Source organism: Filicampus tigris, chromosome 14 (genome assembly GCF_054856515.1).
Source record: "Filicampus tigris isolate MCC_2025a chromosome 14, RoL_Ftig_1.0, whole genome shotgun sequence".
Taxonomy (NCBI): domain Eukaryota; kingdom Metazoa; phylum Chordata; class Actinopteri; order Syngnathiformes; family Syngnathidae; genus Filicampus; species Filicampus tigris.
The window spans coordinates 1,226,467-1,251,165 of record NC_141230.1 but is presented as its reverse complement, the minus strand read 5'-3'; the positions used below and the strand labels follow the sequence as shown (position 1 = coordinate 1,251,165).

At 41.6% G+C, this 24,699-nt stretch overlaps 1 protein-coding gene across 1 annotated transcript in view; it reads left to right on the top strand.

Annotated features, from left to right (window-relative positions):
- Positions 1 to 24,699, top strand: part of tmprss3a (transmembrane serine protease 3a) — a 256,219-nt gene that overhangs the window by 89,183 nt on the left and 142,337 nt on the right. The window contains exons 6-7 of the mRNA XM_086052254.1: positions 7,154 to 7,277; positions 18,522 to 18,641. Coding sequence (XP_085908380.1) covers positions 7,154 to 7,277; positions 18,522 to 18,641 — 244 coding nt within the window. The remainder of the gene's footprint in view (positions 1 to 7,153; positions 7,278 to 18,521; positions 18,642 to 24,699) is intronic.

Genomic DNA, 24,699 nt, shown 5'->3' with positions numbered 1-24,699 from the left:
GACACCAGATGTATCGATTATGGGGATTATGGGGATGAATGGGATTACTATTTACCTGCGATGGTCCTGTCCTTTTATGCTACCCCTTACTCAAGCACGGGGTATTTGCGCTGTTTTCTTGGTCATGGCAGGAACCAAGGCTACCCGCAGAGGTCCAAGTGGCCCCACTCAGAGAATCTGCCAGCCCACAAATCTATGGTTCAGAACTGGTTTTGCGCATGTGCTTGCTTTTTGACATGGTTCGTTTGTATCAAGAAGAGCAAGAGCACAAATTTGAAAATTAATATAACAAACAGAATAATTTCAAGCCTTATGGGTGTGGGAATTTGGTTTGGATCAATGATCCTACCACACAACAACAAAAACTTTGTCCGAACTGGACCCTTTTAAAGGGATCGTTGGGCCAGGATGGCCATGTTTTGACTAACAAGTTCATTTGATATATTTTTTGATCAGGAAAATGAAGAGTTGTCATGTTCTATTTTGTGGTGCGTTCCAATGCGGCCACACTTGGCTGTGGAGAACCGATGCACACGTTCAAGACAGCCCCGGTGTTCGATGAGTTCTTACCTCACTCTGACGCCGCTTCACTCTCGCGGCTGCAAGCGGTGTCGGACAACGCACATGACTGCTTGGGAGGCAATCCTGCGACATGAAGACGCAGGCTTATGGTCACCTCCACACGCTGCGCGGACAGTAAGGAGCTAATGTTGTTGTGCTAACGCCTTTTGTTTTAACGGCCTGAAGCTAGTTGTTGTTATTAGCTGTACCATTATTGTACTATTGCCGGGGGGGTGGAATGGAGGTCCATGCTTGCCTGATCGCTTGCCCGCTGTCAATCGCCGTCTGCCTCCTGAGAGTTGACACCAGTTTGGCGTAGCTAAATGTCAGAAATATAAGCAGTCGGGGTTCGTGGGAGCAGTCATGCTCTTGTCCGCTTCAGCCTGTGTAAGTGGAGAGGCGATCCCCACGGTATTTTTGATTTCGTGGAGGTGATCATGATGACATCACGTTTTTTGTCAATAAACAAACTACTGTGCAGAACACTTTTATACTTTCACAGGTTGAAGTGGACAAGAGTAGTAATGTGCATTTGCATTTTGGTGGCGATCGGTCACCATTTTAGATAACAGAACTGACAAAGCAAGCAATATTACCACACTTACCTCCCTCCCGTGAGGTATACCACTGAGACCGAAAAAATAACAGGCCTAACCCCAAAAAGAGGCAGGGCAATTTGTCGTAAATCTAATCACAAAAAAAGCCTTTAAATCACTACGGAGTCTTTTGGGCGGAGCATTTTAGTACTGATGTCATTTTTACATGCAAACCTTTTATATAAGTGCCAATGTTAAGCTCATCCAAGTGTCTCTTTAAGGTGCTTTCTGTGAATGATGACGAACTCATTTACATGCTGCTGGATGTTAGGGATCCTCAAGCTGCACGAAAGGTGCTTCACTATGATCATTTGAAACCTTACCGTGGAACTGAGGTACAATTCCAAGTGACCGTGGTTTTGCCTCTGACGGACACTAGTTTGTGGTACAGGGCGTTATCTGGTTCTCTCCCTTGTGGTTTTGGTGATAGTGGGTCAACTCTGTTAAAACATCTGTTTTTTCAGTAGTGACTGCAAAGTTTCGGTAGTGACCATACTGTTACTGTTGTTGCAGTAATACTTTGTGTTAAGGTAGCAATGTAATCACTTAACTAGTTTTGCTATATTTAACTTTTAACATGTATTATAACTATTGAAACATTAATTTATCCATTTTCTACTGCTTTGTGCTGTACTCTGGGTCGCGGGAGGTTGGAGTTGATCGCAGCCGATCAGCCGAAAAGCAGGGTACACACTGGACTGGTCACCTGTCCATCACTGGGCACGTCATCATTGAAAAACTGTGGTTTCACCTTCCATCTGAAAATTTAATTGGAATGACAAACATTTTTGTAACATAAATTTTACACACAAAAAAAAGTTCCCCAGGCAGACTCTGCTGAACAAGCATAAAAGTACATAATAGAAAGGAAGGAAAGCTTCTCAGATTATTTTAACAGATGGCTTCCTTGATTGCAAAGAACAAATTACTATAAGCATTGCACGTTGTGACTGGTTGTTCCTTCATGTATCAGTTGCTATGCAGTTGCTATGGTCCTTTTATGCTTTGTCCTTTATTATGTCATATAGGCCTGATGTCTTAGTTTATAAACTTGAATTATTCAGTGACACCTACATCAAACTATCTTCCAGTCAGTATGCAAGTTTTCTCCCAATCAGATTTCCTGCTCTCTATAGTTACTTTGTATTTTTGTTGATAAACACTTTTACTTTTCACCGTCCGTGTCACCTCTGCTATTGGGTCCAAATCCCGCTCCTCATGTGGCATTTCAATCATATTTTTTGTAATTAACATTTACAAAGTACAAAAACATGAAATGTTGTGACCTATACAGCAAAGGTGCATGTCTCAAGGTTGACTCTGCTTTAAAAGCATAAAAAGAACAATAGAAAAAGAAAATAGTATTTTTTTTTCTTTTTAAGTTCGAAGATTGCTGAAAAAATAACAAAACCGAATCAAAGATTGTTTCTCGCACAATGATGCAAGCACAACAGGGCAGATTTGGACATGCCTCTATCATCATGGGGGGGGCTAGATTAGACCTAGGCGCTGGTGTCTGATCACCTTCACTAGAGGTGCTATGTGGCGAGAAAGCCCAGCAAAACAACTCCATCTCTCTGTTTTTTTTATAGACATCCGGTGGTATTGTCTTTTCCTCCATGCTCTTCTGACTTTCCTTTGCTCTCTGCTGGATGATTCGTTGATAGACTTCATCTTTCCCTCTTCCTTCCCTTTCTTATTTCTCTTTCCTTTATTAAATATTCTTCGTATTCCACAGGGTCAACTCCTTGCCTGTACTCTGTCTCTCTGCTAGGCTTGTTGGCATTTTGTTGTTTCTCCCTTTAAATTAAGATATAATATGAAATAGAATATTGTTAAAATCATTATGATCTACGTATGACATATGTATCTATGTATTATATTATGTAAAACTTCATCCATCCATCCATTCATTATCTATACCGCTTATCCTCACAAGGGTCGCGGGCGCGCTGGAGCCTATCCCAGCTGTCATCGGGCAGTAGGCGGGGGACACCCTGAATTGGGGCACACAGAGACAAACAAACATCCGCACTCACAATCACCCCTAGGGGCAATTTAGAGTGTCCAATCAACTTACCATGCATGTTTTTGGAATGTTGGAGGAAACCGGAGTACCCGGAGAAAACCTACGCAGGCATGGGGAGAACATGCAAACTCCACACAGGGAGGCCGGAGCCGGGATAGAACCCACAACCTCTGAACTGTGAGGCAGACGTGCTAACCAGTCGACCACCGTGCCGCCCTATGTAAAACTTACATTTTAAAAAATAAAATAAAAATAATATTGTCACTACCGAAACCATTTTGTCACAACAGAAACCTTTCTGTATGTTTCGGTAGTGACTGTTTCGGTAGTGACTGTTTCGGCAGTGACATTTTATGATAGTTGTTAGCAAAGCTCAACAATGCTAGGCACAATGTGGCTACCACACACAGTTTTGAACATGTGTACAGAGATAGAAAACACAACATTTAGCATTAAAATCAAAAGTGCTCATTTTATTGCAGAAATGCAAGGGGATCTGGCCGGAGGAAGGGTAATCTCAGACAGGGGTATTGTCAGACCGGAAAGGGTATTCTCAGAAAGGAAGTGGTGGTGGTCGTAAAGATTTGAAAATAAAAGCGTTTACATTTTGTCATCACAGGGACTCCTTAGGTCTGGGTGGCCGGCGGCCTCTACACTTTGTGTGGGGTCCGCCTGTCTAATCCGGGCTGGGGTCTCTATGGTGGTGGCGTCCTTGTAGCCGTGGGCTGTCATTCCCCTCGTCGCAGAGAGCTCCCCTTGGGTACCCTTTCCTCATATGGTTTCTCTGTGCCTTGTCATGTCTTTTTAACACATTTTATCAGGTTGTGCACTTTGTGTGGGTGTGTGTGAATGATTGCTGACGTACTAATGGATATCTGTCTTGGGTTTGTTGGGAGGGAGGGCATGAACGGATTTTTTAAATTTATTTATTTATTTATTTTTTTATTATATTTTTTTTTAATGTTTTGCTTTGGATGTTTTACAGCACTTTGAGTTGCATTTTTATGTATGAAAAGTGCTATATAAATAAAATGTGATTGATTGAAACTCATTTTTTGTTGGCGGCCACTTCGTAGTTATGGTGTCCCTCGGAGGGCCATTATGACTGTGAACCCATATAAATGTAGGATCGCCTTATATGATGACATATACACAACAAATTGATGGATAGGTAGTTTTGAAATTATTGGTGTAATTATTTGAAATTGTTCAGTTATTTTTCACTTTGTTTTATAGGAGAGGATTGGTAGCAAATAATATCTTATCAGTGTTATTAGAAGTGAAAACAATTAGCAAGAAACGTGAAGTTGACGCACATGATTTGCCTTCGTGGGCCACATAAAATTAGGTTGAGGTCTGGTCTGGAGATCTGGTTCCCGGACCTTGAGTTTGACACCTATATCATAGAGGGTTTTGTGCTTTCCTCTTGAGAGTTTTCACCATGGAAAATTATGGAGAGCACTGCAAGCACAAAAGTCGACTTGGAAATGTTAAAGCTGTCGATCCATCCATCATATCCTGCTTATCTGGGGTCGGGTCGCGGAGGCAGCAGCTGTTAAAGCTGTATAAGAGGCAAACAAATATTTTACTGTGGTACAGAAAATAATCTGATTTCTTGCTTACTTGTGGGGAAGCAACAACTTCATAAAATCCATGTTTTGTTTGATTTTATTAATCAAGAGTGCATGGCAATTGGATTTTACAGGTATGTGCCCTTCCTGCATAATATTACATTTAAAACTTTGGACAAATTGCTCAGGATGAACTTTAAGATTTCTTTGTTTCTTTGTTTTCTAGTTTGTTTTACTAGAGGTAAATAGTATTTAAATAGAGGTACCCTGCATAAAATGACTGACTTCCCAGATAGCAAAATATGGATGACTCAATGTTGAAATACAGTTCATCTTATATGTTGAATCTATGTTGAAACCTAAAGTAGAAATTATACAGAAAGTGCAAGGTTGATAAAATGTTGGGTCAACGTTTGCTTTTCAACCATATATCACACAACATCATTCACTTTTTGTTTGATTTTTTTGTTGAATCAATGTTAAGGAAACAACATTAATTCAGCCATCATCTAAATTAGAATTAAATGTTACAATAAATCTTAAAAACAAATCTTGGGTTAGTCCACTACAAAATGTTAGCTTTTTCATTACTTACCCAAATCTATGAAAAACCTATGACAGAAAACATGTTTAATGTTAAAAAAATGTATTAGAAGCGATCAAAATACTTTCAGTAAACCCCAGCATCTCTATTTGGACATACATTAAATTATAGTCAGTATTTCAAATAAGATCATTTAGTTTTAGTTATATTTTAGTAATCTGAAATGTTTGTTAACCACGTACCATAAGATTTAAATAGACTAAATCTAAAGTGATTGACTGTAAGAACAACAGTCCATATCGCTGTAAAAAAATATATTTTTTGAACATAACACATAACATAATCCGTCCAATAAAGAACAATACCACAGTAAACTAAGATTGACTTGGGTCCGAGGCAGTAGCATGCGTTGGGATGCCCCCTTTATGCTCATGAGCGAAATGAAGCCAATGCTTCCCAGCTGTACAAAAATTTTTCTGGGTCAGCGCGCAGTCAAACTGAAGGGCAGCAACTGAAAGACAAGATTAAAATGAATAAATAACCAGCAGTCAGCAAGTTAAAACACTTGACTGGAAAGTGCAAACGACAAGCCTGGCTCCATCCAAGCACCTCTAAAAATATCTTATAGCTTGCAATTTTACCACCACCTGATTCTAGTCTCATCTTTTTGGTAAGATTTAAAGCTAGAGTTGACGCAAGAACCCAAGAAAGATAATTTCCTCAAACTTACTGAAAAAGCAGGCAGAGAGATACTCGGAGCTGGTTTTCTGTACGGAAAAGGCCGCGATGAAGTCAAGTGCAAATCAGTGTGCAATTGCGCATACGCTGCTGGGTCTTCTTCTTCTGTTGCATTTCCGGCAGAGGAGACGCTTACTGTCCCCCGCAAATTGCTGGTGCTACTTCATGTCACACCAGTCAATACGTCACACAATCTAGTTTTATGCGGGAAGTCCAACACACCTCTAAAGGCTCATTTATGCTCAACGTTAAATACGGATCTGGTTACGTACAGTATAAGAGCCTTCCAAATGACAATCTGAAAGTAGAGGACTTCGCATTGAAGTGTCGCATCTTTTACTAAAAGATGGTCTGTTTGGGGGGGGGGTGGACCATTTTTGAGTTAGAGCCCTGCGTGGAAATGGCTAAGAAATGAAAACGTTTTCATGAAACAGGACCAACACAAATGTGCTCAGGGCAACAACAAAAAAAACAGTCAGAAACAAAGTGGTTAAAAAAAATGGATATGTGGAGAGAGAGAGAGAGAGAGAGAGAGAGAGAGAGAGAGAGAGAGAGAGAGAGAGAGAGAGAGAGAGAGAGTGAGTGAGTGAGTGAGTGAGTGAGTGAGTGAGTGAGTGAGTGAGTGAGTGAGTGGTGAAAAAGACCTTTGCCCCTCAGAATATGCCCCCTTCCCACCTCCCTCCGCTGAAGTAGAAAAATAGAGAAGGGCAAACATGGATATGTTTTAATTCAACCAAAATACAATGTTGATTCAACTACATCTTTTCATCACAAACTTCAATGCTGAGAAGATGTTGTTGAACCGACATTGATTTACCATCAGTCTTCAACTAAAACCCCACCAAAAAAACAAATCAACCTTCTTAACCATAATTCAACATTGATTTGATCTAAAAACTCATTTGGAAACCAGGATAGTTCCATGGTCAATTTTATTTTTGGGAGGTACAGGAGCAAACAATATTTAATACAACATCTTTACTGTTCCAAATGACATCTAAGCACAAAGTAGTCCACCTTGGATGATGCAATGTCAGCCAATACCACCCCAAATAATGTAGACATTATTTTGAATGATAATTTGCAAATAAACTGTTAACTGTTTTTGTGTCAGTGCGTCTCAGTGGGCGGAGTTCAGTCCTGCAAGTCCAGAAAAGAGGTGTGTGGAGGACCGTCTGCTCAGAGGACTGGAATAACTGGTTGGGACTCTCAGCCTGCAAGCAGTTGGGATATACCAGGTGTTTCCTTCACTTAAAATGCCACATTGTTGTGGCTTTGGTGTGATGCATGGCATTCTGTTTAACGTACTTCTTGAAAATGCTATTGAAAAAAAATGAAAGAAATATATATGTATACTCTACTTAGGGCTGTCAGTTTAGCGTGTTATTTTCGGCGTTAATCCAACCCCCTTCTGACGCCGTCAATTTTTTTGATCGCGTGATTAAGGTTGCCATAGCAACCAGCGGCTGCATTGATTAAGGCAGCTGTTCACCATGTATATTTAAAAAAAAGCTTTAGAGTAGAGGAGGCGTTACATCTGCTTCAAAATATTGACGATGAGGATGAATTGCTCGGGAGAGTCCCCCTGCCCTGCGGTGATAGTCGCGACGTACGCATTGGGAGTGTAACCCTTAAAAGTTGTTCTTCCTTATCTTATCTATCACGGAGGCCGTGGTATGTCAGGTGACAATATAGGTTTGACTTCATGTATTTCTTTTGTCGTCTTCCTTGTTTAAGACAACCGACACGACAGGACAGTGTTTTGTTGCGTCTTTATTCAGACGTGAACAGCCTCGCTCTAATTCACGTCTCTCTCTCTCCTTTCTTCTCCGCTCAGGAAATGCGCCGTACCAAACCAAATCAAAAAGGGATAAAAACTTAAGCACAATATAAATAAATAAACATGTACTCACAAAACAATATTGCAGCATTTTAGAAAAATAATAAATACAAAATAATATGCCGTTTGCTTCAAAACAGCATGACACACGCAGTGAGATCGAGAGCCACACAAGGCAATCTCAGTGGTCCACTAACTGTTTCTTCATTGGTTTAACTGACACAATTTACATTAAAATATACCCACAACATCCATCCATCCATCCATTATCCATACCGCTTATCCTCACAAGGGTCGCGGGGCGTGCTGGAGCCTATCCCAGCTGTCTCTGGGCAGTAGGCGGGGGACACCCTGAATTGGTTGCCAGCCAATCGCAGGGCACACCGAGACAAACATCCGCACTCACAATCACACCTAGGGGCAATTTAGAGTGATCAATTAACCTGCCAAGCATGTTTTTGGAATGTGGGAGGAAACCGGAGTACTTGGAGAAAACCCACGCAGGCACGGGGAGAACATGCAAACTCCACACAGGGAGGCCGGAGCCGGGTTCGAACCCACGACCTCTGAAATACCCACAACAGAATTTTAATAAACAAAATATCTTTATTTGACACTCGAGCAGCGAGTAATAATCTTTTTAGTCGATTAGTCATCGTCAGAGCGCAATAAAAGTGACATCCGTATAAATGACTGCACGTAGTTCTAAATCCAAGTGGCGCTTGAGCAACAAGTCGCTCTCAAGAAGAAATAAATATATCTGTCTGAACAACACCAATGTAAATGTGTGCGTGTGTGCGTGCGCGGACGCATGTGTGCGTGTGTAGGTGTGGGTGTGCGTGTGTGCAACTGTGATGTCATTTTCAGGTGACAGACGTGACAAAATGGCCATCCCCTGTGATGGCAAAAAACAGGTGGATTAACTCTTATTCCACAAACGCAGTAATTATCAGAATGCCTTGTTTCACCTAGTGGGCTTGCATAGAGCATATTCTTGAAAATATTAAAATTCAAGAAAAAATAGTGGGACAGAAAAATCAAGGGATTTTTTTACACTGAATAAAATGTGCAATAACTACAAGTTAACTATGAAAAATGTGATTAACTACGATTACATATTTTAATCGATTGACAGCACTAATATATATATATATATATATATATATATATATATATATATATATATATATATATATATATATATATATATATATAACCATTTAAATTTATATATATAATCATTTAAATTTATATATATAATCATTTAGATTTATAAGTGTGCCAAATGCATTTGATATAATAGCAGCCTACTAATTAACCTAATTACTGCAAATCCCCCCACTTTTAATAATCCAAAAACAACACTTTTTCATGAAACATGAACAAGAAACTGAGCACACATTCAACATAAATCAAACTGTGCAGAACAAAAACATTACATTCTTTACTAACTACATAAAAAAAAAAAAAAAAATGAAAATTATATCTTCAAATCATATCCAGTACGATCAAGGCTTGCTTTGTTTTGATCTAACTCAATGTCGTTCCAAAACTCTCAAATTCCTTCCAATAATCTGGTCCTGTTTTTCCTTCCAAAATCAATGGTCCACATTACATAAACCTAAATAAATAGTTTTGCAATTATTATTAATTTTATATTTCCCCTTTCCTGTTATGCTGTATCATCCCACAGTTTTTCAAAGTAAAAATTTAAATGAAACAATGCAAATTCAATTTATGTAAATCAGATTGCATTTTTCAATGCACTTACTCAAGTTTAGTGATTCAAATTCAAATATTCAAAGATTCAGTTTCTGATGGCATATGTTGTATTTCAGCCCATACTTGGACACGAAGATGAACGAACACTAAGCAGTTTCAATGTCAGTATTATTTGCTTGACACTTGTTGGATAAATTTAAAGTAATTTGTGCACTTTGCAAAGCCAACAAATACCATATTAGTTGTACATCTTTGGCATATCAGAGCAAAATACTTTGCTTAAGTGCCTATACAGGGCCTTGCAAATAATGCTGATGTGTGGTGCTTATGGGCAGACCCTGAAATGTTTTGACAATTTTTATGGGGAAATACAAGAAAGCAGACAAAGTACGGCTCAGAGACCTCTTATGACAATGATAAACATTGGTCCACAATTACCCTTGCCTTGACATGGGTCACCGGGGCCCACCTTTGGAGCCATGTATGGAGGTGGGGCTTGCTGGTGAGCGCAACGTGGGTCCCCCATCCCATGGGCTCATCACTAGAGGTGGGCGGATCGATCCAAATATCGATATTATAGATACTAAGCAAGTACTTGGATCAGATCGATACTATTGTCCTGCGATCGATACTTCGCTAAAAGCGCCGCTTCTCTCCCTCTCTCACCCAGCGCCTCCTGCTACTCTCTGAGTCTCTGCCTGTGCGAATGACTCAGGCACACTTTTAGCCCCTCCCGGCAGAGAGGGCGACTGGAGAGGGAGAGAGGAGCCGGAACCTAAAGCAATGGCAGAGCCAAACAAGATGCAAGAACTTTTTTTTTTACAACAACAAATAAGGACAGTGCCAAGTGTGATTTGTGTAATAAAGTGCTGCGCTACTGTGGTAACACCACGAATTTACACAAACATATGAAAAAAGCTCACCCTACAGAGAGCAATGAGCTGCAAGCGAATAAGTTGAGGGAGGAGGCGGAGGAGGGGGGAGATCCCCAAGCCAGAACACCCCCGCCAACACAGAAACAATGTACTCTGGCAGAGGCTTTTCAGCCCAAAAAATCAACAGTAGTTGTTGTCGTTTTTATTTTTTATTTTATTTTTTATAGTGTTAAAGCTTAAAAAAGGGTAAACAATAGTGTATTGTTTACACTATTTGCACTTTCTGACTTTATTTTCAAAATATTGTGGTTGTCATGTTGACATTATTATATTTTTTATTTTCGTTACATTGCTGCTTTTTTTGTTTTAACTCTCTTGAAGTTTGTTCTGAAACAGTTGTAGTAGAAGTATGTTATTGTTTTCTAAGTTTTGACATTGTTTGTTTACAGTATTTGCACTACTGACTTTATTTTCAAAACATTTTGCAATGGGCTGTGTTTTAGTTGTCATGTTGACATTGTTATATTTTTCATTTTCGTTACATTGCTGCTTTTTTTTGGTTTGACTCGCTTGACTTTTGTTCTGAAACAGTTGTAGTGTAAGTGTTTCATTTTTATCTACTGTTAAAGTTGTATTTACTGTATTTATACAATACAAAACAATACAATTTTATTTATATAGTGCATTTCATAACAGCTAGAGCTGTAACAAAGCACTTTACAAACAATACAATAAATAGAACAAAAACAATAAAAGGCTGTGATACATGTATTAATAAATATAGACATAAATAATACATAAATATAAATAAAATATAAATAATGAAGCCAATAAATTGACATAAAACACTATATACAATTCACACCGGAAAAGAGCCGAAAATTACAGGTCTGATCAAAAGCCAGAGAAAAGAAATGTGTCTTCAACCGGGTTTTAAAAATGGACAGAGAAGGGGCTTGCCTAACAGCCAATGGGAGGTCATTCCAGAGGGAAGGACCAGCAGTTGAAAAGGCTCGATCCCCTCTGAGGCTCCTCTTGGTCCTTGGCACCTCGAGCAGCGCCTGGTCCGCAGACCTGAGGCTGCGGGAAGGTGCGTAGGAGTGGAGGAGCTCAGAGAGGTACGCCGGGGCCAGGTCATTCAATGACTTATAGACAAATAAGAGAATCTTAAATTGAACCCTAAAATGCACTGGGAGCCAGTGAAGGGAGGCCAAAATTGGTGTTATGTGCTTCATCCACCGAGCTCCAGTTAGTAGGCGGGCAGCAGAATTTTGGACCAACTGGAGACGTTTGAGGGAGGACTGGCTGACTCCGAAATAAAGTGCATTGCAGTAATCTAGCCGAGATGTAACAAAGGCATGGATGACTGTTTCTGATGGGAAAGGAGGGGCTTTACCTTAGCCAGCTGTCAAGGTGAAAGAAGCTAACTTTACAACAGCGCTGATTTATCGGTCCAATTTAAGATGACTGTCCATTTTAAAACCCAAGTTTGAGACTGTTGGCTTTAGATATGAAGCCAGGGGGCCCAGGACAACAGGGTGGGATGGAGACGAGCCGCTGGGACCAAACACCATAACTTCTGTTTTCTTTTCGTTGAAATTTAGGAAATTTAGTGACATCCAATCTTTGATGTCCTCTAGGCAGGACAAAAGTGGTCTTAAGGAGGAAGCCTAATTTTTTTTGCTTAGAGGCATATAGATTTGACAGTCGTCCGCATAGCAGTGGAAGGAAATGCTGTGTTTTCTAAGGATGGAACCCAGGGGCAGCAAATACAGTGAGAACAGCAATGGCCCCAAAATAGAACCCTGTGGAACACCATATGATAGAGGGGCAGAGTGGGACTCAGAGGAACCTAGGCTAACAGAAAAAGTCCTGCCACCTGTTGGAGTTGTTGGTTGCTATACGGTCACCAGGGCGCAAGCCCAATTATCAATTCACAAAAACAACTCTCAACGGCTCTGTTTTATCTTTCAAGAAGGCATCCAATATGTAAATAATAATTGTAATAAAGACCCACACAAATCGATTGAATTTTCTCGTCAGTTTTTTTTTACCGTCTCTGAAGTTCAAGAATCCTACAATAAGCAGATCTGGGCAGCTTTTCCATCCTCGCGAATGCTCTCACCCAAGATGGGCGAGGGCAGAAAAGGGGAGCGGTCTGACATGCAGCCCTCACATTTATACTGTCTTCAAAAACTAAACATAATGTGGGTTGGTCTCCTCCCTGGCTGACCCTGCCTATGGGGCTGATCTTCACCAGCTGGTCCCGTGCTCAGATCAGGTCACGCTGACTTTGAACTGATTATGCGATGTGTAATTCCCAATTTGGTTTTTGGATAACCTGTTGGCTGATATAAAGCCATTCTTGTAGATTTCGATCCTTCACACCCAAATAGGATATAAACCACTCTAGAGCGCATCCACTAATGCCCACTTGGTGTTGCAAGCGAGTCAAAAGAATACTGTGGTATTTTTGTATCAAAAGCTGCCGTCAAATCCAACAAAACGAGACATACGTGGTCTCAAGTGTCATTTACCAGGAGGATGTAATTGAAAACACTATGCTATGCATCTTCTTGAAGCCTGACTGGAAAACTTCCATGACATTGTGTTTATCCAAGTATGATCTTAGCTGTGAGTGCACCACTTTTTCCAGAATTTCAGACATAAAAGGCAGCTTGGAAATGGGTCTAAAATTTGATAGCACAGCTGGATCAAGGCCAGTTTTTTTCAGCAGGGGTTGCACTACAGCATGCTTAAACTGTTGGGGGACCATACCAGAAGACAGGCTGCTGTTGATAATGGCCAAAACCGATTTACCAATTGTCGGGACAATCTCCTTAAAGAATTGTGGAGGAATGGAGTCATAAGGGGAGCCCGATGGTTTCATATGGCAAACCACTTCCTCCAAAAATGTCAAAGAAACCGGCTCAAATGAATCAAACACTGCTGAACAAGGAACTTGGACACAGGGGTCCAATGTGGCGTTCGAAACAAGAGCCAGGGCTGTAGCAACCTTGTCATTGAAAAACTGCAAGAAATTATCGCACATTTCAGGGGACGAGTCCGTGCAAGTCGGTTGACGGGGCTTGAGTACAGTCGATTGTTTTAAATAGGGCATGTGGATTTTGGCGATTTGCCTGAATCAGACATGACACATGGTCTCTCTTGGACTCCTTCACCTTTTTGATAAGCGACCTGCAGCCTGTTTTTTTCCACCTGCGTTCAGCTCTGCGGCATTCTTGTTTAGCTGTGTGAGTGCTCTCATTAAACCATGGCTCCGGTCCAATTTTTTGCCGCCTAATTTTTAATGGAGCCATGGAGTCCAAAATATTAAGGCAAGATGAATGAAACCAAGTGCTGAGCTCCTCTGTGTTTGAAGAGGGAGCACAAAGCTGATCAAAGGCATCAGCGAACTGACTAGCAGTGAGGTGGTTAAAAACATGACAATGCCTTGCGCTCGCTAGCATTAGCTCTGACAGCACTGGAAAACATTACATCAAAGAGCACAGTCTTATGATTAGAGAGCACATTGTCCAAAACTTTCAAATTTTAGACCAATACCCATAGGAACGGATAAGGGCTAAAGTATGTCCTTGTTTATGAGTGGAGCCAGCCATGCACTGTACAAAATTGAAAGAGTCAATGAGTCTTAAAAAGTCATTTGCCAGTGTTTTTTCAGGACAGTACACGTGAATATTAAAGTCCCCCCATGAACAGAATGCGGTCATATCGCAACATGATTTGAAAACTCATTCAGAAACTCCTTGTTGTATTTGGGTGGACGGTATTTGACAGCACAGAGCACAGGGACAGCATTGGCAACTTCAAAGAATGTGCCCTCAAAGCTGCTGAACACTGTGGCAAATTTAAATTTGTTTTTAAAAACAGTCACCGTTCCTCCACCTCGGCCTGAAGTTCTCGGCGCATCCAAGTAAGAGCATGCAGGTGATAATAGTTCAAGCATCGCACTGCACTCACCGGCGCCAGTCCAAGTCTCTGTCAGGCAGAGGAAATCCAAGTTGTTGGAAAGAAATAGCTCCCTCAGGATAAACGATTTGTTCGTCAACGAGGCATTCAACAACGCTATCCTTGTGGGAGCATCAGCAGCAGCAGATGCGCGTGTCACCTCCGATTGGCGGGCCCGGGGAAGCTCCATGACAAGTTGGCGATTCACACCGCGTCCAATAGCGCTTGGTAGGCGGCGGCGCAGCCGAATTCCTCGGCACAGCTGACGACGGGTATCAGGTAGCCAGCAGTGGGGTCCCGGGTGAGGCACAGCGGTGGAGTACGTCCGTGCGTCCAGGAGCGAGCAGGGGACGAAGCGTGCACCTGCTCCCTTTTTTGCCTCGCTAGCTTGCCACCTTGTTTGCCTTGGCGCTGTTTTCGCAGCGATGGTAGCGCTGGGAGATGGAAGAGGTCCGCCGTGATGTCAGCAGGCAACGTCTCTTTCCAGTTGTGCTCAAACACACTCGAACTTCCAACGCCGCATCGCAAATCCAATAAAGTTTGGCGATCATACACAAGCATAGCGTTTGTGAATGAAGCACCAATCAGTCAAAACAGTAAAATGAGCTGAATTGTCAAGAGGCTTGCCGAAGACACAGGCGCACTTTCGGCCATCTTGACAAAAAAAAAAATGCCTGAGCCACCTAATCTGGTTCTCTCAACGTGGAGGAACAGCGGCTCGACTCCCTCCCGGATGACCGAGCTTCTCGCCGCCTGTCGATCTCTCGCTCCATCCTATCCTCACTCATAAACAAGACCCCAAGACTCTTAAACTTCTCCACTTGGAGCAGGATCTCATCCCCAATGTGGAGACGGTACTCCACCCTTTTCCAACTGAGGGCCATGGTCTCAGATTTGGAGGTGCTGATTTTCATCTCAACCAGTTCACACTCAGCTGCAAATCTCTCGAGTGAGAGTTGGAGATCACGGCTTGAAAAAGCCAATGTACCACATCATCTGTAAACAGAAGATATGCAGTACCAAGGCCACCAAACCTGACGCCCTCAACACCTTGGCTGCGCCTAGAAGTTCTGTCCAAAAATGTTATGAACAGAATCAGTGTCAAAGGGCAGCCTTTGGCAGAGTCCAACCCTTACAGGAAACGAATTCGACTTACTGCTGGCAATGCTGACAAAAATCTGACATAGGTGGTACAGGCAATGAACTGCCCTTATCGGGTGTTCGGTACCCCATACTCCCGAAGCAGCCCCCACAAACTCCTAAGGAGCATGGCCTTCTCAAAGTTCACAAAACACATGTAGATTGGTTGGGCGAAATCCCATGCACCCTCGAGGACCCTGCTAAGGATGTACAGCTGGTCCACTGTAAGACGAAAAAAAACACATTTTTCCTCTTGAATCTGAGATTCAACTTCCCCAAGGACCCTCCTCTCTAGCACCCTTGAATAGACCTTTCCAGGGAGGCTGAGGAGTGTGATTCCTCTGTAGTTGGAAAAACACCTTCGGCCGGTAACTGTCAGCTGCTCCCAGATCCAGAGTCCCACGGGCCAAAAAGGCCCGATAGGCCATAAACATCATGTTTCTCTGTGTCTCGATGTTTGACTTCTATGATGTAATTTAGTAAGGGGTTCTAAAAGTTGGGGTCCACTGCTTCCCCAGAACTCTGACCTGTGGAGCAGGGAGGTTCAAACAACCAAAATATCAGTCACAGCCCAACAATGGACAGATGCATGCCAATGTCCAAATCCTCTACCCAGAATTAATGAAGAATAAATGACATACTTTCAAAGTACACTCACTGTGACCTTAATTGCAAAAGAGTCTGAAAGAGTTTCACAAGCCCACATTTGACAAATATTAACGACAACCCATGATCTTAACCACACAGGAGGGCAAGGAAAAACATCTGGGGAAAAAAAGATTCCTTGAGAAGGGGCCGCAGATAGGAGCCTCTTTCAGTCCAAGTGGGCAACATTTAACACAAATGCTGTTCTACACAATGTTATTTAGAATAGTGTGATTGTCCATTTAATAAGATAAAAGTGCTGCAGGAAGATACCTTGGCTGAAGTGGGTCCTCCTCAAAACCTGACCGGGTTAGTCAATGCGGAAATTTCCATACCAGAGGTGAGGTGGTCCACCTCAGATCTCATTTTCACATGCGAGAAGAACGGACAGAGATGTGCTTCGTTACAAACTGCCGTGGCCTCTCTTCTTATTTACGAAAGGATGGTTCCTGGTCATATAGACAGTTGCTCTAAGAGTTAGGGCAAAAATAAATCACAGGAATGCTTGCACTGACAATGATATAAACACAAAGTGCTCAAACAGACCACTGCAAGAAAGTAAATCACAGATAGGAATGCTTGTGCTGACAATAACAAACACAAGGGTTCAAATGGACAACTGCAGTTTGTTCCAGCCGCTCTCTTGAGATAAGGGCGCGATTTCTTATCTGTAGCTGCAGCATGAGTAAGGCTCTGCTTTCTTCACAGACAAGTTCAAATTGCATAACACAAGTTTATACTGTTGAGCAGTGTTGGGGGTAACGCTTTACAAAAATAACGCAGTACAGTAATACATTACATTTAGGCAGTAACGACGTAATGTAGCACGTTACTCCGATTTTTTTGGTAATATTATTACAGTTGCTGAGACTGGTAACGCGTTACATATTTCAGGACTCTAACATATATGTTTCCATCATTTAGCAAGTGTGGGAGTTCATAACATCACTCGATTGTAAGCTTTACTTCCAGCAGTAGTCAGACAAATAGTTCTTGTTGCACTTGGAGCTTCACGCTACAATGTAAGTGCGCAGGTCAAGCAAATCAATTTTCTTTACACTATTGACAACAATGAAGAGGGCTGAGAAGTTATTGTTTGTGACAAGAATCACTGTCACGGTTTCATAAAATAAAATGCAAAGTATCTTGCTCAAGGATACTTCAACATGGTCACAATGGCTGGGGATTGAACCCACAACCTGCCGGTTGGGGAAGGACCACTCTACCACTGAGCCAAGTCGCCCCCAGTGTATAAATTAATTTGAGCATAATGATAATTTCATTTGTGGTTTACAGTGGTTATTTATTTACTGGACAATATATCAGTTCCAATATTTATATTTAAAATTAAATCTTATTGATACAAATATTGATCAAAGGTAGTGATGTCCCACCACACCATAGAGTCGAAACATTTAATATTATAGACCACACTATATAGTTAAATATGCTTATAAGTTAACTTTACCAGCTAGAGTATGGCAGCAAATTTTGCATTTTCCTTTTAAGGTCTTGAAATCATTATTAAATAAATTAATCCCCGATTTTTGAAAAAGTAATTTAAAAGTAACTTAAACTTGAGTAACGTATTACTCAAATTACTACAAATAGAGTAATATTGTAGAGAAATGTATTACTTTCACATGCAAGTAACTAGTAATATGTAATGTATTACATTTTGGAAGTAAGTTGCCCAACACTGCTGTTGAATAAATGCTTTGAAACACCAAAAGAGTACCGGTAAATATGGAATACCTTTTGTACAATTATCCATCCATCCATCCATTATCTGTACCGCTTCTCCTCACAAGGGTCGCGGGGCGTGCTGGAGCCTATCCCAGCTGTCTTTGGGCAGTAGGCGGGGGACACCCTGAACTGGTTGCCAGCCAATCGCAGGGCACACAGAGACAAACGTCCGCACTCACAATCACACCTAGGGGCAATTTAGAGTATCCAATCAACTTACCATGCATGTTTTTGGAATGTGGGAGGAAACCAGAGTGCCCGGAGAAAACCCACGCAGGCACGGGGAGAACACGCAAACTCCACACAGGGAGGCCGGAGCCGGGATCGAACCCACGACCTCTGAACTGTGAGGCGGACGTGCTAACCAGTCGACCACCGTGCCGCCCTTTTGTACAATTATTCTAACAGAAACAATTCACATTCATATTTTATTTTAAACTAAAGTGCACAATGTACAATTGATCTATGCACTAAAAAGAAACAAGTCTTCAATTCACCAGTGAAATGACCTATTAATGCCTCTTGTTTTTGTTTATCTTTGGCAGTTACATCGAGTCATTCTTCATCTCCCTGACCTCCATTGAGCAGGACCTTCATTACAATCTGGTGTCCATCAATCTGAACCAAACACAAATAATTAAGCTACAAAACACGACAACCTTCAGGTACAGAAAAAATTGTTGTAATTTAATAATGTTATTTTAACGTGTGTAAAGGTATCAATGAATTAAGAAATTACAAATCAGCATTTAAATATATATATATATATATATATATATATATATATATATATATATATATATATATATATATATATATATATATATATATATACGGTAAGCATCAGTGATTTCTGTTATGCATGCGTACCTGTGTACCAGTTATGTGCACCCCCGTATATATTGTGACAGCACGAAAGGTCCACCAGGGCAAGAGGAGTCTTATTACGCCAGAGTTTCAACAAAATCAAGGTTTATTATCTTTGTCAAGTCGTCAAAGGTATCAACTTAGGTTTTCAAAAATTACAGAGTTCCAACTAAAGTCTGTTCTCAAAGTTCAAAAGTTCACTTTCCCCCACGTTGAGTAAGTTGCTCACTCGTGCTTCTGTCCAGTTCTTTTTCTGTTCTTCCTCCCCCATTGTCTCTGCTCCTTGGTTTTTATGTCCTCCCCCTGCCATCCAGCCACACCATCTTTAATCAAGTGGCTTAAGCAGCCACACTTGTTGGGGTTGTGAGGCATGCTGGGAAATGTAGTGCCTGTACTGTCATTTTAGTGTGCGGCACCGGCCTCTCAAGGAAACTAGGAAACTTTGACTCTGCAGACAAGGGAACCTTCCAACATCCTTTGGCGAGATCAAGGGTGGTTATAAAGCGTGCATTTCCCAAGCTTTCAATTAGCTCATCAAGGCATGGGATAGGCGTCAAACTCCGATACTTCATAAACTCTCCAGAAGTCATTATGAAAACGCACTGTGTTGTCTGGCTTGTCTGTCAGTACAATGGGGCTTGACCAGGCACACTTGAATGGCTCCATCACTTTTAAGTCCAGCATTTTTCTTCCCTCCTCTTCCACAGTTCTTTTGCGGGCCTCCGGTATTCGGTACGGCCTCTGATTCACTGTTTTTCCCGGTTGGGTGTGAATTACGTGCTCTACCAGGTGGGTGCATCCAGGGACAGATGAAAAGACATCCTGGTTACCATCTACTAACTCCTTTGCCTGTTGGAGTTGGTGAGGATCAAGATCAGGGCCAAACTGCACTTGGTCCCGAGCAGGTGTGTCAAGAACTCTGGGAGGGATCATCTCTCGCGCAATCCATTTCTTTAAGAGGTTAACATGATAGATTTGCCCTCTTTCCTCTTTTGTCACACTTTGTAGTCAATGACGCAACAGAGTACACAACTCCCTGGTAACTCGTGAGATAAATGGGGTACTCTGGTCTGTGAGAATCTCTTTTGGGATTCCCACTCTTTTGCTGAAGAGAAAAGGTTCTTTGGCTATTAGACTAGCATTTCCTTTTCTCAATGGGATGGCGTCTGGGTACCGGGTGGCATAGTCTATGATCACCAGTATTGTCAGGTTCATAAATTAGACATTTCATAACACAGCATCAATGAAGAGGGTAGACGCTCAATTTTTGTTACCAGCTTGCAAAGAGAACGAAGAGGAAGCACAATATCTGCTATGCTTGGACTGCACAACAATACTTTTCTCTAAGTTCTAAAAAAAAATCTTCGTCTCCTTTCTTTTTATTGGTTTTGTCAGGTGCCCTGGTTACATGAGTGTCTCCAACCTAAGGGGTGGGGTTTCATGCAAGTTGTTGGAGACACGTTGACTTGTTTGCTGTATGTGTGTGAGAATTTTCCATCTTAATTTAAGTTGATAAGATAAGATAAGATAAGATAAGAAGGCCTTTATTGATGCCACAGTGGGGAAATTTTCAGTGCTACAGCAGCAAAGATATAGGTAACACAGGGATGGCGGCATAATGTAGCCATTAATGTTATACACATGTATATACACACCAACATACATCTACATAAAAAGTATGAGGAACACTCATTTTAGCCTGTACATAGTACAGAGGAGAAATACTCTAAGTAAGTGACAGTGCTGCAGTGCTGTAGTGAAATGTAAGGAACAGCATTGGATAAAAATAAAACTAGACTAACAGTAGTGGGGAATGTTGAGTATTGCACGGTATTACAGTAGTGGGGGATGTTGGGTATTGCACGACATAAGCTCAGGTGCAGGACTGCACAATTGCACTAATATCCGCCGATTTGTAGAGACTACACAATGTTCTTGTTAAAGAGTCTGACAGCAGCAGGCAAGAAGGAGCGGCGGAATCTCTCCTTTGCACAGCGAGGGTGTAACAGTCTGTCACTGAAGGAGCTGTGGAGTGCTGTTAGGGTGCCCTGGAGGGGGTGGTCCGGGTTGTCCAGCATTGATGACAGCTTGGCCAACATCCTCCTGTTCCCCGCCGAGTCGACAGAGTCCACGAAGCAGCCCAGGACAGACCTGACCAGTGTGTCCAGCCGCTTCTTGTCCCAGGCCAAGCGGCCTGGGACATCACTCAATCATTCAACACTATGTTTATTTAATCTTAGCAACTAGGCAAATGTGTGATAATGATTTAATAATTATTCCTACATTTCCTCTGTTTATCCCACATTTGTACAGTTTATTTATCATCACACAGAACCTCCCATCAGGCTTTATTCAGTGGAATCATTAATGATGTACAAACAGAGCTACGCCCAGAAGGCCACCTCTTGAAGGATACGTAATATGTCTACTCAAATAGACGAGGTTGATAATCATGGACGTCTGTATCACTAGTGTCAACTTCGTTCACCTGCATCAGTAATGGATATACTTCACTCCACATAGCTGTAGTAGGAGAGATGGCTGTAGTAATCAGTCGGCTAAGGAGAGCCCGAATACATGGAATGCAACAACATCCACACAAAGTTAAGACAGCTGCAAACACACCAAGAGAAATTAATACCGAGAACACAAGGCCCTGGTATTTACCAAACGTTTCGTCCCAGCACTCTGACCACATGGTTGTGGTCACTCCAGAGTGCGCCTTCATCTTCCTGTTGAGGGTGCGGAGGCCTGCAATGGCTCTTGTCAGCGACCCATCAGGGGAGGTGTTGTTCGGGATAAAGGTGCAACACTCAGACCCAAACAAAGCACACATACACCATTTGTTTCAGCCAGGAGCATATCCACCGCAATGGGGTTCTGAAAAGCCATGAGTGATGTAGCTGGCAATTGTTCTTTAATGGCCAAAAAGCCTTCTTCAGTGTAGTTTCCCAGCTTCTGAATATTGCAGTGGAGGTAGTTGATTTTATCAACATTTTTGTTTGGTGTGATCCACACAAAAATTGATTCCCACCCTGCAGCAATTTGGTTTACCAATTTGTATTGATCTGGAACCCCTCTGGGTACTCCAATTGCATCAATATAAGTAGGGTCTCCATTTTTCCACGAGACACTTGGTTCTGTCCGAAATAGGGTTCCCGTATTCGTCCCGTATGATAGCGCTGCCATCTGTATTTGTTTCCCTGTGGACGAGAACATAGTAACAGGTAAGAAAGAGCAGTAACACTAATGCACGGACACCAGTCGCATTTCTACGAGTATTGAATAGTTTGTTTTTTCCGCGCCACCACCATATGTCACTGCGAGGAATCAGTGTTTTTTTTATAACTAAAATGTTGGGACACCAAGTAGAATTCAAAACCCCCACTTGATTTCCTGTTCTGGTCATATTTATGCATTCAAATTGAGCAGGCGCCACCTTAGTGGAGAACACTGGTGTCACAGGAACTGCCTTAGTTGGAGGATAAGCTTAATGCCACTTATCACACGAGCTTCGGGGCTCAGCTGTAGTCATCACCTCCTCAAAACAAGATAGAGGTAACAAAGCTAGAATTATACGTAATAATGGCCGGGGCCCCATACAGGTAACACAACTAGAATCTATCATTGTGGAAGCTTGCTCCATTAGAAACAACCAATTATTGCCTACCTGTGAAAGGCCTGTGATTGCCAGAATTTTGTCATCTGTAGTAAACTTACTCTTTAACTTTAAAAATGGTTGGACATTGCACTTTTTCAATCATTTCTTTGCCCTTTTCCAGCAAAGCATCACACACAGATGGAGGCTTATTTGTCAAAGACACTGTATAATTATAAAATCCTGGTGTGTGACTTACAACAGCATTTACTTGATTTTGATGTAGCTCTTCCTTTCGTCTAATAATTATGTTCCCTTCTGGCGAGGGAATTAAAGCTAGGCCTAGTTGTAATAAGCCATCCCGTCCCAACAAATTTACAGGACAATTTGGTGTCATCAACACTGGCAACTTGCAACTCTGGCCTAGTGGATCCCTTATCCACACAGCCTTTGTGACTGGAGCCACAGAGAGCCTACCTTGGGACGTCCTGATAAACATGTTAGCTCCAGATAAGCTAGATCCGGGAATATGTCCTTTGCAAGCAGTTGTACAGGCTCCCGTGTCACATAAAAACGTCATAGACTTGCCATTTACCACTTGCTCAATTTCTGGTCTTATTGTATCCATAGCCAATATTTCCTGCAAATTTAATTCGTCAGAGTGCTCTATGTCCAAATATTTCTCAAATGATGTCGACTGCTGGGAGGAGGTCTGGCCTAGTCATGCCGAACCTAGAAATCGCTTCATATTTCTTTTTGGACAATTACGTGAAATGTGTCCGCTTTGACCACAACACCAACAAATCACTTCACCTTGATTACCAGGATTGGCACAGCGCCTTCTACCAATCATATTATTTCCGCCTCTTCCTCGATTGTTTCTATTGAAAAAACCCTTACCTCGGCCCCCGTAAATTACTTCACCATATACTTCATCACCTTCCAAGGCAAATGTATCTGCCTTTTTCTTTTTACTTTGCAGTATTCTTTCTGCATGCAGTGCTTGATTAATATACTGTTCAAGACTGCCTGTGGCCTTATCGACCCAATTCTTATCTATCCATTACCTTATTGCAGTAGATGAATGGGCGTGTAGGGCATTTTTAAGTTGTTCCTGATAAACACCATGAGGGTTATGGTCTTCAGTAATGTCACTATTTGCTTTGAACCATGCAGCCATTCGAACTTTATAATCTTCAAATTATTCATTTTCTTTTTGCGCAGCCCTTCCAATGGATGTATAGTTTGCTCTTTGTTTAAATTTTTCCTTTGTGCCTTCCAACAAATCATGGACTCTGTGTGCGAGTTCTCTGCTGTCATGTTCCAGAACAACGTGGCTCTCCTTTGGTTCCCAGTCCCCTCTAACACTATGCCAGTCACCCTTCAAGGCTGCCATCCAAACTTTTTGGACCTCTATCCCATTCAAATGATAGGACCCCCTTTTTTCGTGTGTTTCTTATCTTATCCTGCAGGTGTACTATTTTTTGTGTGTTCAGCTGGCCAGCAAATTCATATTTTGTTATCCATAAATTCAAATGTTTGATTTTAGAAGGACATTGGTTTTCTACAAACCTCCAGTCCTTATATGCCAATTTTTGTTTCGGATCCTTTTTGTCGACCATTTTACATTTGATTTCCCCATTTTGACTGGAGTCAGCAATTCACCTGCTAGCTTTTTTACCCTGAACAGGGTGACAATTACTTTCTCTCTGGGGTAATTCTCAAGCTTCTACCACAAAGTGGCGGAGAATTCTTGCCACTGCTTCCCCAAAGAGTTGTCACTCAAAGTCCTGTTCCACTCACACTTTTCACTTGCACACTTTACTCACACTTTTCACATGCACTCTTTACTGGAGTGTTTAAACGGAATTTAAACACGCGTGTAGGACTCCGGCATCCTTTTTCAGTTTTATAGACTTAATACTCTGTCTCTTTGTATCAATCAATCAATCAATCACATTTTATTTATATAGCACTTTTCATACATAAAAATGCAACTCAAAGTGCTTTAAAACATTCAAAGCAAAACATAGAATTATCTTCAATCAAAAGAAAAGATAAATTATTTAAAAGTTGTTGAAAGCCAAACTAAAAAGGTGTGTCTTGAGCTTCCTCTTAAAAATATCAACAGTCTCTGCAGACCTGACATCCTCTGGCAGGCTATTCCAAAGGTGAGGACCAAAATGGCTGAATGCAGCCTCGCCATGCATTTTGGTCCTCACCCTTGGAATAAATAAAAGGCCGGCGCCAGAGGACCT